General features: G+C 37.4%; 1 protein-coding gene across 1 annotated transcript in view; it reads left to right on the top strand.

The window, feature by feature from the left end:
• The first annotated feature begins 234 nt into the window (after positions 1 to 234).
• Ostn (osteocrin) overlaps positions 235 to 12926 on the top strand; it is a 37225-nt gene continuing 24533 nt past the window's right edge. Inside the window, exons 1-2 of the mRNA XM_048454395.3 lie at positions 235 to 418; positions 10283 to 10381. Coding sequence (XP_048310352.1) covers positions 10283 to 10381 — 99 coding nt within the window. The 5' untranslated portion in view covers positions 235 to 418. The remainder of the gene's footprint in view (positions 419 to 10282; positions 10382 to 12926) is intronic.

Genomic DNA, 12926 nt, shown 5'->3' with positions numbered 1-12926 from the left:
GCACTTAATTTTTCCAGAGTTCAGCTGCTCAAATGCCACAATCAAAACAAAATAGATAGAACAGATGTGAAAAGGAAAAGAAATTAGGAGAGGGGGGTTAGAGAAGAGAGATCGGAAAGAAGGGAGGGACCTAGGAGGAGGGTGGGCAAAAGGAGAGAAAAAGAGAAAGAGAGAGGGAGGGAGGGAGGGAGGGAGGGAGAGAGAGAGAGAGAGAGAGAGAGAGAGAGAGAGAGAGAGAATTAGGAAATGTTCCGTGGAAAATCTGTAGAACTGATGTAAGAGAAAGCAAGGACAGGGGCTGGAGCAAGTGAAGTAGAACTGCGACTATAAAAACACGGGAAGAAACTCACCATCAGGGCTAAGTTTGGGATAAACTGCAGACAGGACTCTGTAGTTAGGAGTTCCGACTTCTCACAAGGTAAGCCAAATGTGAAAACTGATAAAGATCTTGGGTTCAGGTTTCTCTTTTAACTATTGCATGTATTTTCACATCCTTGTAAAACTATTTCATGCATGCCTTGATTCTGCTAAAATTAGAAGTGGCTTCTGATAAATTTTCCTCTCTGAGTAGTAGAAAATCTCGCATATTTTTTTTTGTAGAACAAATTGATAAAGATACTTGTGAGACCCTTACATTGATTTGCATTTTTTCTTTCTTTTTTACTTTTTTCCATTTCAAAACCAAGGAAAAAGAGCACAGGAGAAACGTTTATGGTTTTATTCTTCTTTCATCTCAAATGTTTAGTATCAAGAAATGTCTTAACATACAAATGGTCACATTTAAAAAATTTGCACAGATGAGAAGGTTTTCCTTTCATCCAGATTTCTGGCAAAACTAGAACTTAAGGATAATCCTAAAAACTCAAATTCCATATATGCAAATCCTGGAACATCCTTTTTTATCTTATTAGAAAAACTGAATATAATAATAGCAGCAAAGTTACAATAGTCTAACATAAAATTTATTGTTCAGTATTTGAAATGTTCCTGCTACTTACTAATTGAGTTGTGTTAATAATTTAATATATATTTTTATGCTCTCATTGAAAGCACATTAAAAAATGCTTCTGGTTTTTATCACTAGAGTAAAACATAAGTATGCATTCAATAAATTGGGCTCTTACAGTAAAAAAAATATTTCTTCCTCTGAATCATATGTGTGGCTTATTGTTGGTGTGGGAATAACTTACTGTTTTTAGACATCTGATTACTATGTTTCTGACCCATCCTTCTAGAGATAGATTATGCGATTTAAATGTCCACATTGTTACAGAATTAACAGAATCACCTATAATGTTCTATCCCCAAATCAACAATGCATTTTGTACTTTCTCTTTTCTTTACGTTGATGCATTTCACACTCTGAGGGGATTCTCTCCAAGCAGAGCCTCTGCAGAGAACTCCAATCTCCACTATAACTGAATTGCACTGTAGCTTCAGTCAAGCAGTTAAAGAATGTAAGTTAGGCATTTTCGTTTTCTCAGGGTTTTAAAGGAGTTATATAAAAGTGAGTCCTGAGCAGCAGAGAGAAAGCTGTCTTTGTGTGACTAGATATAAGTACCTCTGAGATATGATTTGTTTTTATTTCTTGTTCAAATGCTTTCAGTGATTTTGATACCTGTTTAATCAACTTAGATCAGATGGTTTGTCTCAAAGGAAAATAAATCAAAGGTATTGTTTTAGTTCTGTCCCATTTTTTCTATGCACTTCAGGTGAGCCTTGAGCATCAGTCAGGACTTGGCAGTATTTTGTTGTTGAACAGACAGAGTAAATACAAGTAGCAAGACCATGAGATGGCAGAAAGAACAGGAAGCTCCTTTATCAGTCACTTTGCCCGCATTAGAAAATAAAAAATCTCTAGATGTGATATAATTTAACTTCTGTCAGTATTTCCCCTACTGTGTTCTGACATACCCTCTAGTCAAGCCTTACTTGGATTCATTGGTGCAGTCAAAAAAAAATAATCCTTAGATTCTGGTCACCAGACTTCTAGCACCAGTCCCAACCAATAACTCCCTGAAACATTCCAATTTCCTGGGGCTTTTCATAGTAATACTGAAGTAGGTAGAGTTGCCATCAGAGAGTAAACATCCTCTCCTAACCCTGGACCCCTCTAAGATTACACATAAGCTGGACAGTGGCTTCAGTGTAAGTCAGTGTTCAGGTTATACATCTCCACCCCCACCCCTTGTCCAAATAAATCCAAGGATGCACTCCAACTTAGTGATCTGATCAACATTACTTAGCAACAGTTGCTCCTGGTTTTTGACTGGCTTGAACTAGTTTATGCTCAGTATTGCCCTTTCTTCTTTCCAGATGTCCCATGAGCCCAGACCTTAAAACCAAGCATCCCTTCCCTGTACCCACAGTGCTATCACTTCCCCTCCTTCCACCCACAGTGCCTTCCATCCCTTGCCCTCCCTGTACCCACAGTGCCTGCATCCTTACCTCTTCTTCCACCCACAGTGCCTGCCATAACTTCCCCTCCCTCCACCAACAGTGCCCCGCCATCCCTTGCCCTCCCTGCACCCATAGTGTCTGCCATTCTTTCCCCTGCTCACACAGGCATTACTTACCTCCACTCTGATCAAGTTCATTCCATTCTCTCTAAGCCTCACTTTCCTAGCTAGAAGTTGCTAAATTCAGGGATGTCTAGCATCTTCCTCTCCTTTTCTAAAATCCCATATTCCTATGAAACTTAAGGGCCTAAACACATGAAAACTGTACTTTAAAAACATTTAATATTAAAAATTCACTTTGGTTAATATGGTTAAAGCTAGATGAGTAATTATGTCTTGTGTACAAATAAGGTTTCTTCTCTTTGTTTTCTGCCCAGAGGGTACTGTCTAGAACTAGATGCAAGTATTTTTATGGAAATGGTACAGCTGAAAGTGAAGAATGGTGCATTAAGTATTACAGTGACTACTACTAGGAAATAGCGACTCTAATTTACTGTTCCTTTTAATTTAATATATTTTAATTAAAATATAATTGCATTCTTTCTTGTCTTTCTTTCCCTCCTACCAACCACTCCTGTACACCCCCAGTCTTCCTCTTAAATTGATGACCTAGTTTTCTTTACTAGTAAAGATAATAGTAAAGATTATCACCACTACATATACATAAATAGACACATAAATATAAATATAATCTGCTGAGTTCATTGTTGTTATTTGTGTTCAAATAATTCTAGGGCTGACCACTCTGTATTGGATAACCAACTAGCAAGCTCACCTATGGGACTGGGTAATTCTCTGTCTTTCATCAGTTGATAATATTTTCATTATTATATTTTCAAGTCTACATCTATACCATATTTCTCGATTGTAGGGCATAATTTGACCCTTATATTTCAAGTTCAAGTATTATAGTTTTTATAAAACTTCAAAGTAAGAAGTATTTTAAAAGTTGCCACATTTTAAAGGATGATAAAACTGTTTATTGGGAAATGACTGTTATTTGTGAGTTTACATGAAATATTTCTAATTTTCACAATAAATCAATAGAGTGAATCTCTGTCCCCTTCCAAAGTGAAAATACCAAAGAGCAAGACTGAGAAACATGCCTTTCCAGAGCTCTGATCCCATGCTGTGTAAGCTGAGACCTTGCACATCTCCACTCCTTCCCTTTGTTTTGGTAGGAAGTTTAGGAGCAACACTAGGGGTTAGGAGGTCACAGTCTTGTGGCAACTCAGCCTATCTCAGTTCATCAACCTCTAACAAAGGAATTATGATGCTTTCTACGCTAATCTAATTCATGGCTACATGCACAAAAATGATCCAGGATAATTTTTAAAGTATTCATGTTTTATTATACTATGCAAAAGTTCTTTGAAGATTATCCAAACACTGCAGAAAGAATCTGCTTTTGCAAGAAGAAATCTGTGGACAGAGCAAGTAGGCAACTTGAGTTGGGCAGGTGTCCATTTCTAGATCCCTCATTCCTAGCTTGCAAAATATGATTAATGAATGTATCTTGTTGCTAAGCAATATGGAATTCATATTTACCCTTTTAATGTACATTTACAGAGTATTTCTATTGATTATATTGGCTAATTTTATGTCAATTAAATGTAAGATTAACATTAAGTATTATATGGGGAGGGTAAAGAACGAAGTTGTAAAAGTCTACTTCATTCTGAACCTTACATGTCTAATGTTTAACTTCACTTATTCAACTTGAGCCTTTTAAGATCTTTTTATCCTATGTTTTCTATGCATCAAATCCATATGTTAAGGTGCAGATCTGTCAGCTTTTTCTCTATCCATGGTGTCATAGGTACTATTTCATCCCGTTGATGAGTTTCAGAATTAAACAATTTAGATTCCTTAGAAGATTCAGCAACAATCACAGGAGGAAGCTTTTCTGGCCATAGGTATCATTGTTTAACATCATTGTTTAACTGTTCAGAGGTCTAATGGCCAGTTAGAATTTAGCAGGTCGTCATAGGCGATTATTGTGGGGTCTAGTGCGCATCACTTTGCAGAGGCCAGAATGTGGAATGGTAGCACATGTGAGTGAACTCCAGCATGGGTTTAATCCAAGTTATTGTTAGTGGAAAAGCTTGTCTGTCTTTTCCCTTAACCTGACTTAGTGTGTTGAGTTAGCTTCCATACTGACTCTGGATTATCAATATCTACTGTGCATTTGTGCTTACCCACCAACAACTATGGCCACTTAATGAAGCACATACTGTTGACTGCCAAGCATTTTGCAATGTGTGTATATGAACTGGTCAACATGGCACAGTCCCTGCCCTCGAGTACCTTATAAACACAGGCATATGTCTTTGTAAAGAGATCTGAACGTTTTCTTGGTGGTGGTAGTGGGGTCATTCTTTAAAGTGTCATGGTAAGATGTTGCCTTCTTTATTTCCTTGAAGACATTCTGATTGAGAGGATTTTTTCATTCCAGAGGCATTTAATACAAGTTTTACTGTTCAGAAAGTGGAGAGCAACAAAAAATGAAAATTGTGTCTAATTAAAGAAAATCAGTGGATACATACGCACTAGCAAATTATCATCCTTCACGAATTTTCACACTCAGGGGAAGTCATTATAAATGCTTTCATGAAGACCTCCCTGGAGTTGAATTTCTTTTGTGGGGGGGCAGGGAAATGGAAAAGTGTTTTACTATTATACCACTAGGTTATATTGAAAGATCATGAAACTCTCTGAAAATGAGGGCTGTTGCTCTGGCTCTTATTCCTCTGGCTTTGTGTCTCTGGAAAAGCTTTTCCTATAAACAGAACAGTGAGGGAGAGAGAGAGGGAGGGAGGAAGGCAGGGAGGGAGGGAGGGAGAGAGAGAGAAAGAGAGAGAGAGAGAGAGAGAGAGAGAGAGAGAGAGAGACTACACCTATTGTTCTAATTCTCAAATAATCCACGTGCTACTCACTCGCAGTCTCAATTTGAATTTTCAGAACCGCATCCACAGCATAAACTGTGTGAAACACTATTCCAGAAGCAACGGTCCGGTGTTGGTAAACTTATTGCTGGGCATTACTTTTAAATCATCCATTTGTTCATTAGCAAGCTTTTGGGAATCATACTGTATGAATATTGCAAGGACATGTGTGTACTTATTATTGGTGCAGAGTGAAATGCCTCAAAATTTCTAACTGAAACCCTGTTAATTATTGCAGTGATGATGTCAGTATCCACTACGGTTAGGGGTTTTTGAGAAAATTCTAGAGTGATTATTTTATCTTTATAGACTGTTTTCTAGATACAGGGGAAATAGTCAGTCAATACTTCAAAGACTACACGGATTGGAAAATTTGCCTCTGAAGAAAGAATGAAGCATCGTGCTATCCTATCCTCTCTAAAGCCCACAGTGAGGTAGTAACTATAATGCCAACCAAATGAAGCCACCCACTGTCCTTTACTCTCTGAATTCCCCAGAACAGCTGTCACTCTGGGGCCATGGAAGCTGGAACTCATTGCAGTCATTTTTGTTTTAACACTGTGAGAGGATGAATTGAAAGATTTATCTATGATCCAAAAGGAGAAAACCAAATAAATTCACAAATAAGCATTTTTTGTTTCTATGTTTGTTGAGACAATGTCTCATGCATTCCAGATTTAGATTACAGACACAAATCACCATGGCCAGTATATGTTGGGCTGAGCATTGATCACAGGACTTCATGTATGTCAGGCAAACAGCCCACAAACTGAGTTATATCCACAACTCCACAAGTTACCATTTTGTAATACATGGATACAGCACATCTCATCAACTCTTCCTTACATTTACAGTGGAAAGTGGTTAAGAAAAGGTGTAAATTATTGAAAATTTGAATAAAAATTATTCAATTTCGAGCTCTTTTTTGTTGAAAATGATGGATAGATTCTGGCTTAAATGATTTCAACTTAGTTATTAGAGAAAATTAAAAATTTCCAGATGCTACTAAAATTCACCCATAAAATTACCATCATTGTAATTGTAATGTTTAGGTCAACTGTCCAAAAGTAAATAGATTATTATAAAGTTTCAAACTGAAGAGACCTTTAATCGTCTGATGAGTTTGTTTCAACGGTAACCTTCAAGCACTGGTATTTTAAGAGTCTTATTAGTTCCAAGGTATATCAGATCAGCCATCATCTCCTTGGGCTTCTGCCTTTGGAGAACATTTTGTTATGACTTATGACAAGTCATTATACCATGAAGATGATGAAGTGTCCCCCACCCCTCCCCCTTTGCTCTCCTTTTTGCTCCCTACCCTGTGAAACCTTTGTTCACAGACGGAAACTCCTTAATTCCACTCAACTACCTTTTACTAGGTTCAATCAAAATGAAGGAAAGCTCAGCGCTGTTATACTTCCACAGTTCATCGTATTTTAAAGAATGAATAATATGCATTGTTTCTCCAATGTAGATGACAAGACTCCATATTTCTCTACATTGATCTACGTGTGCTCCACTCCTCCAGCCTTGGGTGGGAGAGTCCTTTCCAGACATAAGATGTCACATGTAGAAAGTCTAAGACACAGCTTCAGATAGTTCACAAAGTAAATGTTGATTTATCCAGATGTATTAAATAATTCAAGAGCAATATATAGCATAAAATAGGATGGAATATTTAACATTATAATTTTTATTATAATAAATAGTATGCAGGAATACTAAAATGTAACATATAAAATGCAAGAACCCAATTGCTTGCAAATAAAATACCTACAAAATCCTAGAAGGCAGATTCCATGCCCTCTGTCTATTTTGGAATCCTTTATTACTCCAAGGAATATAATTCAAAAGCTACTAAGCTAAAAGGAGGAGTCTAGCTGTTATACAGCCAAATTTTGGAACTTGGAATGGTAAAGCAGAATAATTATGAGTTCAAATTTACCATAGGCTACATGCCTTTAAAGAAAAAAAAAGCTAATGTGTTAGACATTGTTTTTTAATGTGGAAACACTTTAGCTTTGGTAAATTCATATAGTCAAAGAATTCCTTTAAAGGTTCCTTCTGTGATTTGGAGAGTACATTGGGCCCTAGGGGGGTTTTAAATCATGAGCTATATTTATTCACTATCAACAAAATAGAGAAATGGTGCTAAACCTGGCCTTTTCCTTTCCTCTCTATAATTTCTGCTGTTTCTAATTTTGTAGCAATTGAGTTTCAATGAGTTAATCCAATGTCTCTTGTTTGGCAGGTGCCAGAGTCCTTGTTTATATTAGTGTACAAAGTGCCATATTTAGAAACTCAGCCTGTTGGTTTATTGGGTACAAGCATGGCTCTAAAACATTAAATACATGTATTTAAACTCAACATTTATTTTTACACCTCCCTATCCAAATGATCGGGATGTGGTTATCTGTTAGAGGATACATTAAAACTATTTTTTCTATATACGCCCAAGCTCCAAAATACATGTGTCAGATGTAATCATCAACATTACAAACACCATCATTCTGTTACATTTACAAGCCTGTGGGAATGAAGGAAACTTTGGTTAGCAAGATGTTTGTGAAAGTAGTTAAAGGAAATCCACAAGGAAAGACTTGTAAAACAGGGCAACTTGGCACTTTGAAAACTATTTTTAGCATAATTAAAAATGAAGGAAAGTGAACACAATTGTAATTTATCTTTGATTAAATGAGAGAGCGTTACTTTAAAAAGTAGATATATACAAAATATGACATTGTTTTCAAATACAGCTATGTTTTTAAAATGTCTTCCTGTCTATAGATGAATGTAAAAGAAATATCAGCAAAATCAGTAGAATTAATATTAAAAAGAATGCCTGGTGTTCTAAAAGAAAAGCGAATATAATTTTGGTTGATATTTTAATCAAATGATCACTACTGTCATCTCTCAAAATGTATGTATTTTATATTTGGAAACAAGATCTCATTTATCATTTTCCTATGCTCACTGAAAAACTCAGCTGAATACCAACATGACAAACAGAGAACACAAAATTTACTGTTTTATTTCAAGAGATGATAGAATACAGACAAGCAGCTAGAGACTGGTATTAATAACAGGACACCAAAAGAAAATAATTAATGCTATAATGAACAAAGAGTTTAAGCTCAATTTTATTACAGTTGATAAAAGAAATGATATATATATGTATGTATACATATATATAATGAAGGTATTTTTCTCCATCTTGAATCTTAAACAGGACACATAATAGAGATGTTCCTTTGTCTATGCAAAATCACAATTCATGTTGTAGCATGTAACACAACTACTAAGATCTACAGTCAAGTTTCACAACAACAAGAAGGAAGTATTAAGTTGGGGGACACATCAACATATATGCAGTTACCAAAACAATATTGAAAAATGCCACATAGTTGTACTTCCATTCAGTGTACCAAAACTAAGCAATGCATGTGAGAAAGGCATTATGGGTAAATCAATTCCACCCTGCTGGAACTCTTTTGATATGGGAATTACTTCTCACCTCATACATATGAAAATTGAAGTTCAAGAGTGTTAAATAATTTTTGTCCAAGATCACAGCAATACTAAAGCAAAGTGAGACTCAAAACCATTCTTCAAAACTCAAAGTCCTTTTCTTTTTGACCCCGAAGGGACATGTATATATTTTACACTTCTATATCCACCCAAAAGAATTTCTTTGACATTCATATCTAGGGATAAACCCTAAAGTTGTCTGTTTTAGTAGTAATATGAATCTAATTCATTTACTCTAAGCCCATAGTTTGAATGTCATTCAGTTAACCCAGCCATCTTCTCTTGGATAGAGTGCATGAACTGATTCTGAATGTTTGCTATTAAAACTAGTGAGTCAATGAACTGCGCCACGGCCGAGTCATTACAAGCATGTGCAAGTTTCTCAAGGTTATACACCTAGAAGTAAAATAAAGGCACAGTTGCTAAAACACAATTATTTTCAACCTTTCCTCTCTGGCTGAGTTTTCCTCACACAACTGAATCCAATTCCAACTTCATCAGGACTTGTGTGATTTTGTTTTCAAATAATTCTCTAAAATCTGCAGTGAAGAGTTTCTTTCTGTTACTGCGATGTGTGTGAATGATACAGTGTTTGTTCTGTGGGACATTAATTTCTCATTGTGTTATGCTTTGTCTATGAAATATGCATTCATAACTTAGGCTGACTTTTATTTATTTGAGTGTCTGGTTTTTGTGTATTACTTATGAGACTTAATTATGTGTTCCAGTTAGTAACTTTTGTCTTATTTACTCATGTTGAAAATATCTCCCATGTTACAATTTGTCTCTTGATTTTGTTATATGTTGATTTTGTTGAATCTTACCATATAAAATTTTTTAATTTTAGAATATTAAATTTTGGCACTTTTTAAATAACATATTCATGTTTTGAGTCTTTCTTTTTAAAAAATCCTGATCAAACACAAGAATATAAATGTATTATCTTATTGACTGTGTAGTGTTTTCAAAATTTTTAATTTAAATTCTTTCAGGTATACCATATATTCTGGTCCAGAGACCCAAAGCTTTATTCTCTCTCATTTGTCAACGTTAAGCTACTACCCCCAAAATAAAAGCCATATGACATTGATATCTGTTTTCAGCTATTTGGTTAGATTTAATTGAATGATTATTTTAGCTATACAATGTATGTTTTCATGGAAATAAATCCTTTAGAAAATTCATTACAGGAGACTGACAGATTTTACTTGGCATTATTTAGGTGGGTAGATAGGCATGCCATCACAGAGAAGTGAATGGCTTCATGTCTAACAAGCTTTTCCTTAGCTTCAGTTTTCTGTTTTTATATTTCAAACTAATTAATATCAACCTCGCTGTATCTGAGCCTAGATGCTGGACCGGAGATTGGCAAGTGCACACTTCATCCTGGCTGTGGTTGTGATGCTGTGGAGCTCAGGAAAGGCGTTCTCTGTGGACGTAGCAACAGAGGTAATGCAAACCAGCTTAGGATGTCACATGCAAGGGTGAAGGAGGTGGTTCACCAATGACTCTAGCATGAGGCCCAGAATTCAGATCCCCAGCCCCCACAGGCAAGCTGGTTGAAGCATCAGGCACCTATGGTTCGGTGCTGGGAGTGTGAAGACAGACCTTCTGGGACTTAAGCTAGCCAGGCTGGTCTAACCAGTGAGCTCCAGATTCAGTGAGAGCCCCTATCTTAAAAAAAAAAAGAGAAAGAAAACACTTGATGCCAGCCTATGGCCTACACACACACACACACAAACACACACACACATGCACTCACACACTCACAAAAACTCACATAGGCACATATGGGCATATTTATATTTTTTTGTAATTTTATTAAATTATAAAAGTTTCCATTTCCGCCCCTCCTCCCACCACCCTCCCACTCCCCCCATTCCCTCTCCTCCTCCCTCTCCATCCCTAAGAGCAGTCAGGATGCCTGCCCAGTGGGAAGTTCAAGTTCCTCCCACCTCCCTCCAGGTCCAGGAAGGTGAGTGTCCAGACGGACTGGATCCACAAAATCCAGTATATGCAAAGGAAACAAGTCCCAGTGCCTTTGTCAATGGCTTTTCAGAAAGACTCCGGGCCAGCCACATTCAGAGAATCTGGCCACATTCAGAGAATCTGGTTGGATTGCGTCCTTGTTCAGTTCCAGTCCAACTGGCCTTGGTAAACTCTCATTAGATCAGTCCCCTTGTATCAGTGGGTGATCGCATCCCTCGCAGTCCTTATTTCCTTTTTCATTTTCTTCCTGGCATATTTATATTTTAACAGACACAAACTGTTTTTACTTCATCCAGAAGATACAGCTGACAAATGCCTTCAGAACACAAAATCAAAAAGATAAATATTTTTTGTCACCTTATTCTCATTGCCAGTGATATTCAAGGTTGTGAACTTTAAATATACAAATGATAATTACTATTGAATTCAGAGAATGCAGACCATATGACTTATCTAGATTGTGTGTGTGTGTGTGTGTCTGTGTGTGTGTTTTTTAAACAGAGTTTCTCTGTAGCTTTGAGTTTGTCTTGGAACTAGCTCTTGTAGACCAGGCTGGCCTCAAACTCACAGAGATCCACCTGCCTCTGCCTCCCGAGTGCTGGAATTAAAGGCGTGCGCTGCCACCATCTGGCATTATCTAGATATTTTTAAGAGTTTGAAGTAGTAAGATTTGTATTCTTCAAACAAAAAACATTAAAAATTTATTTTCACTACAAGCATGTTTTAATTTTATCATTACATCAACATGAGATGTAATTACGTAAAATGTTGTCAGTTGAATGCTGAATTTTATGTAGTTTTGGCCAAAACCTTTTATTACAATAGGAAACAAAACTCTAGATTTTATGCTGTGCTAAGTGGAAAATAAAAACACTTTTCAGATGTCTTAGTTCCTCTTTGTCAGACTGTGGCCTTTTGTTCTCCCAAGGAAAAGTTTTTCCCAGGTTGATAGGTTGTGACCCTTGGCTTCTGACAGGCAGAGAGCCTGGGGAGTGGTGATTGACAGGAATGTTCCAACATTCCTGCAGGCCACAGCTAATAGGATGTTTTTTTTTAAGGTGGCAAGTGTTACCGGCCCCAGTGCAATCTAAAGATTTTCACATTTGCCAGCCTTTAACGGCAACTAGTGGTACAATTCCTGGCCCTAAAGCATCTGAGATCTTTGGTCTTTAAGGCCTGCCAAACGTCTCTGGCCTGATTCCAGGGACAACAGTTTGACTTTTCTGGCTGTTTAGAATTCTCTGTCCTCTGGCCCCGACTCCCTGATCTTTCTCACCTTCTCTTTACGTCTGCCATTTATTTTGTATCTGTATTGGATGCTCTCTAACTGGAGAACTTTCCAGCTGTCCATGTTTACAGAGGCTCTTGTCCCAGATGCCTCTGCAGAGAAGGTAACTGTCGTCGCTCTGTGTCTCTGCTGCCATTATCTCTGCTACACTCTGCTGCCAACTCCTGTCCTTTCTCTTGCTGAACTTGTCAACTGCTTCTGAAGCTCTGTCTGCCCATCGAACGAGAAAATCAGCGGAGAGAAGAAGCTTTACACTTGTCCTAATGTTGCTATGGAGAGAGGGGGCTGCGCCGCAGGAAGATGTCTATCCGCTAGCTTACCGAATCAGCTCAAAGAGCTGAACTACCTGATTGCACAGCCAGAAATATGGACCATTTACAGCAAATCTTCATGCAGATGAAGGCATATTTACACCAATTGTGCCATTACTTGTTTTATACCAACCACAACAGCAATTCTGCTAGGCCACTCCCCTGACCTGGATAGAGATGACTGCAGGGAAATTTCAGCCCTGCTGACTAATACCAGATCTTCACGAGCCAGCATCATGCCTCAGCAGCAGGCAGCTCCCATGGTCATCCAGCTTCCAGCAATCACCTCTGTGGTATCAGTAATTAAGAACTAGCATAAGGGGAGGCTGGTTGGCCTTTCGACTCATAATCCATCCTTTTTTTCAAGGCAACCTACATAAAGTTTATCACTTGTCACTCAGGGAGC

The sequence above is a fragment of the Myodes glareolus genome, chromosome 2, assembly GCF_982192425.1.
Source record: "Myodes glareolus chromosome 2, mMyoGla1.1, whole genome shotgun sequence".
Taxonomy (NCBI): domain Eukaryota; kingdom Metazoa; phylum Chordata; class Mammalia; order Rodentia; family Cricetidae; genus Myodes; species Myodes glareolus.
The sequence above is the reverse complement of the archived record's forward strand: the minus strand, read 5'-3'. Positions and strand labels throughout refer to the sequence as shown.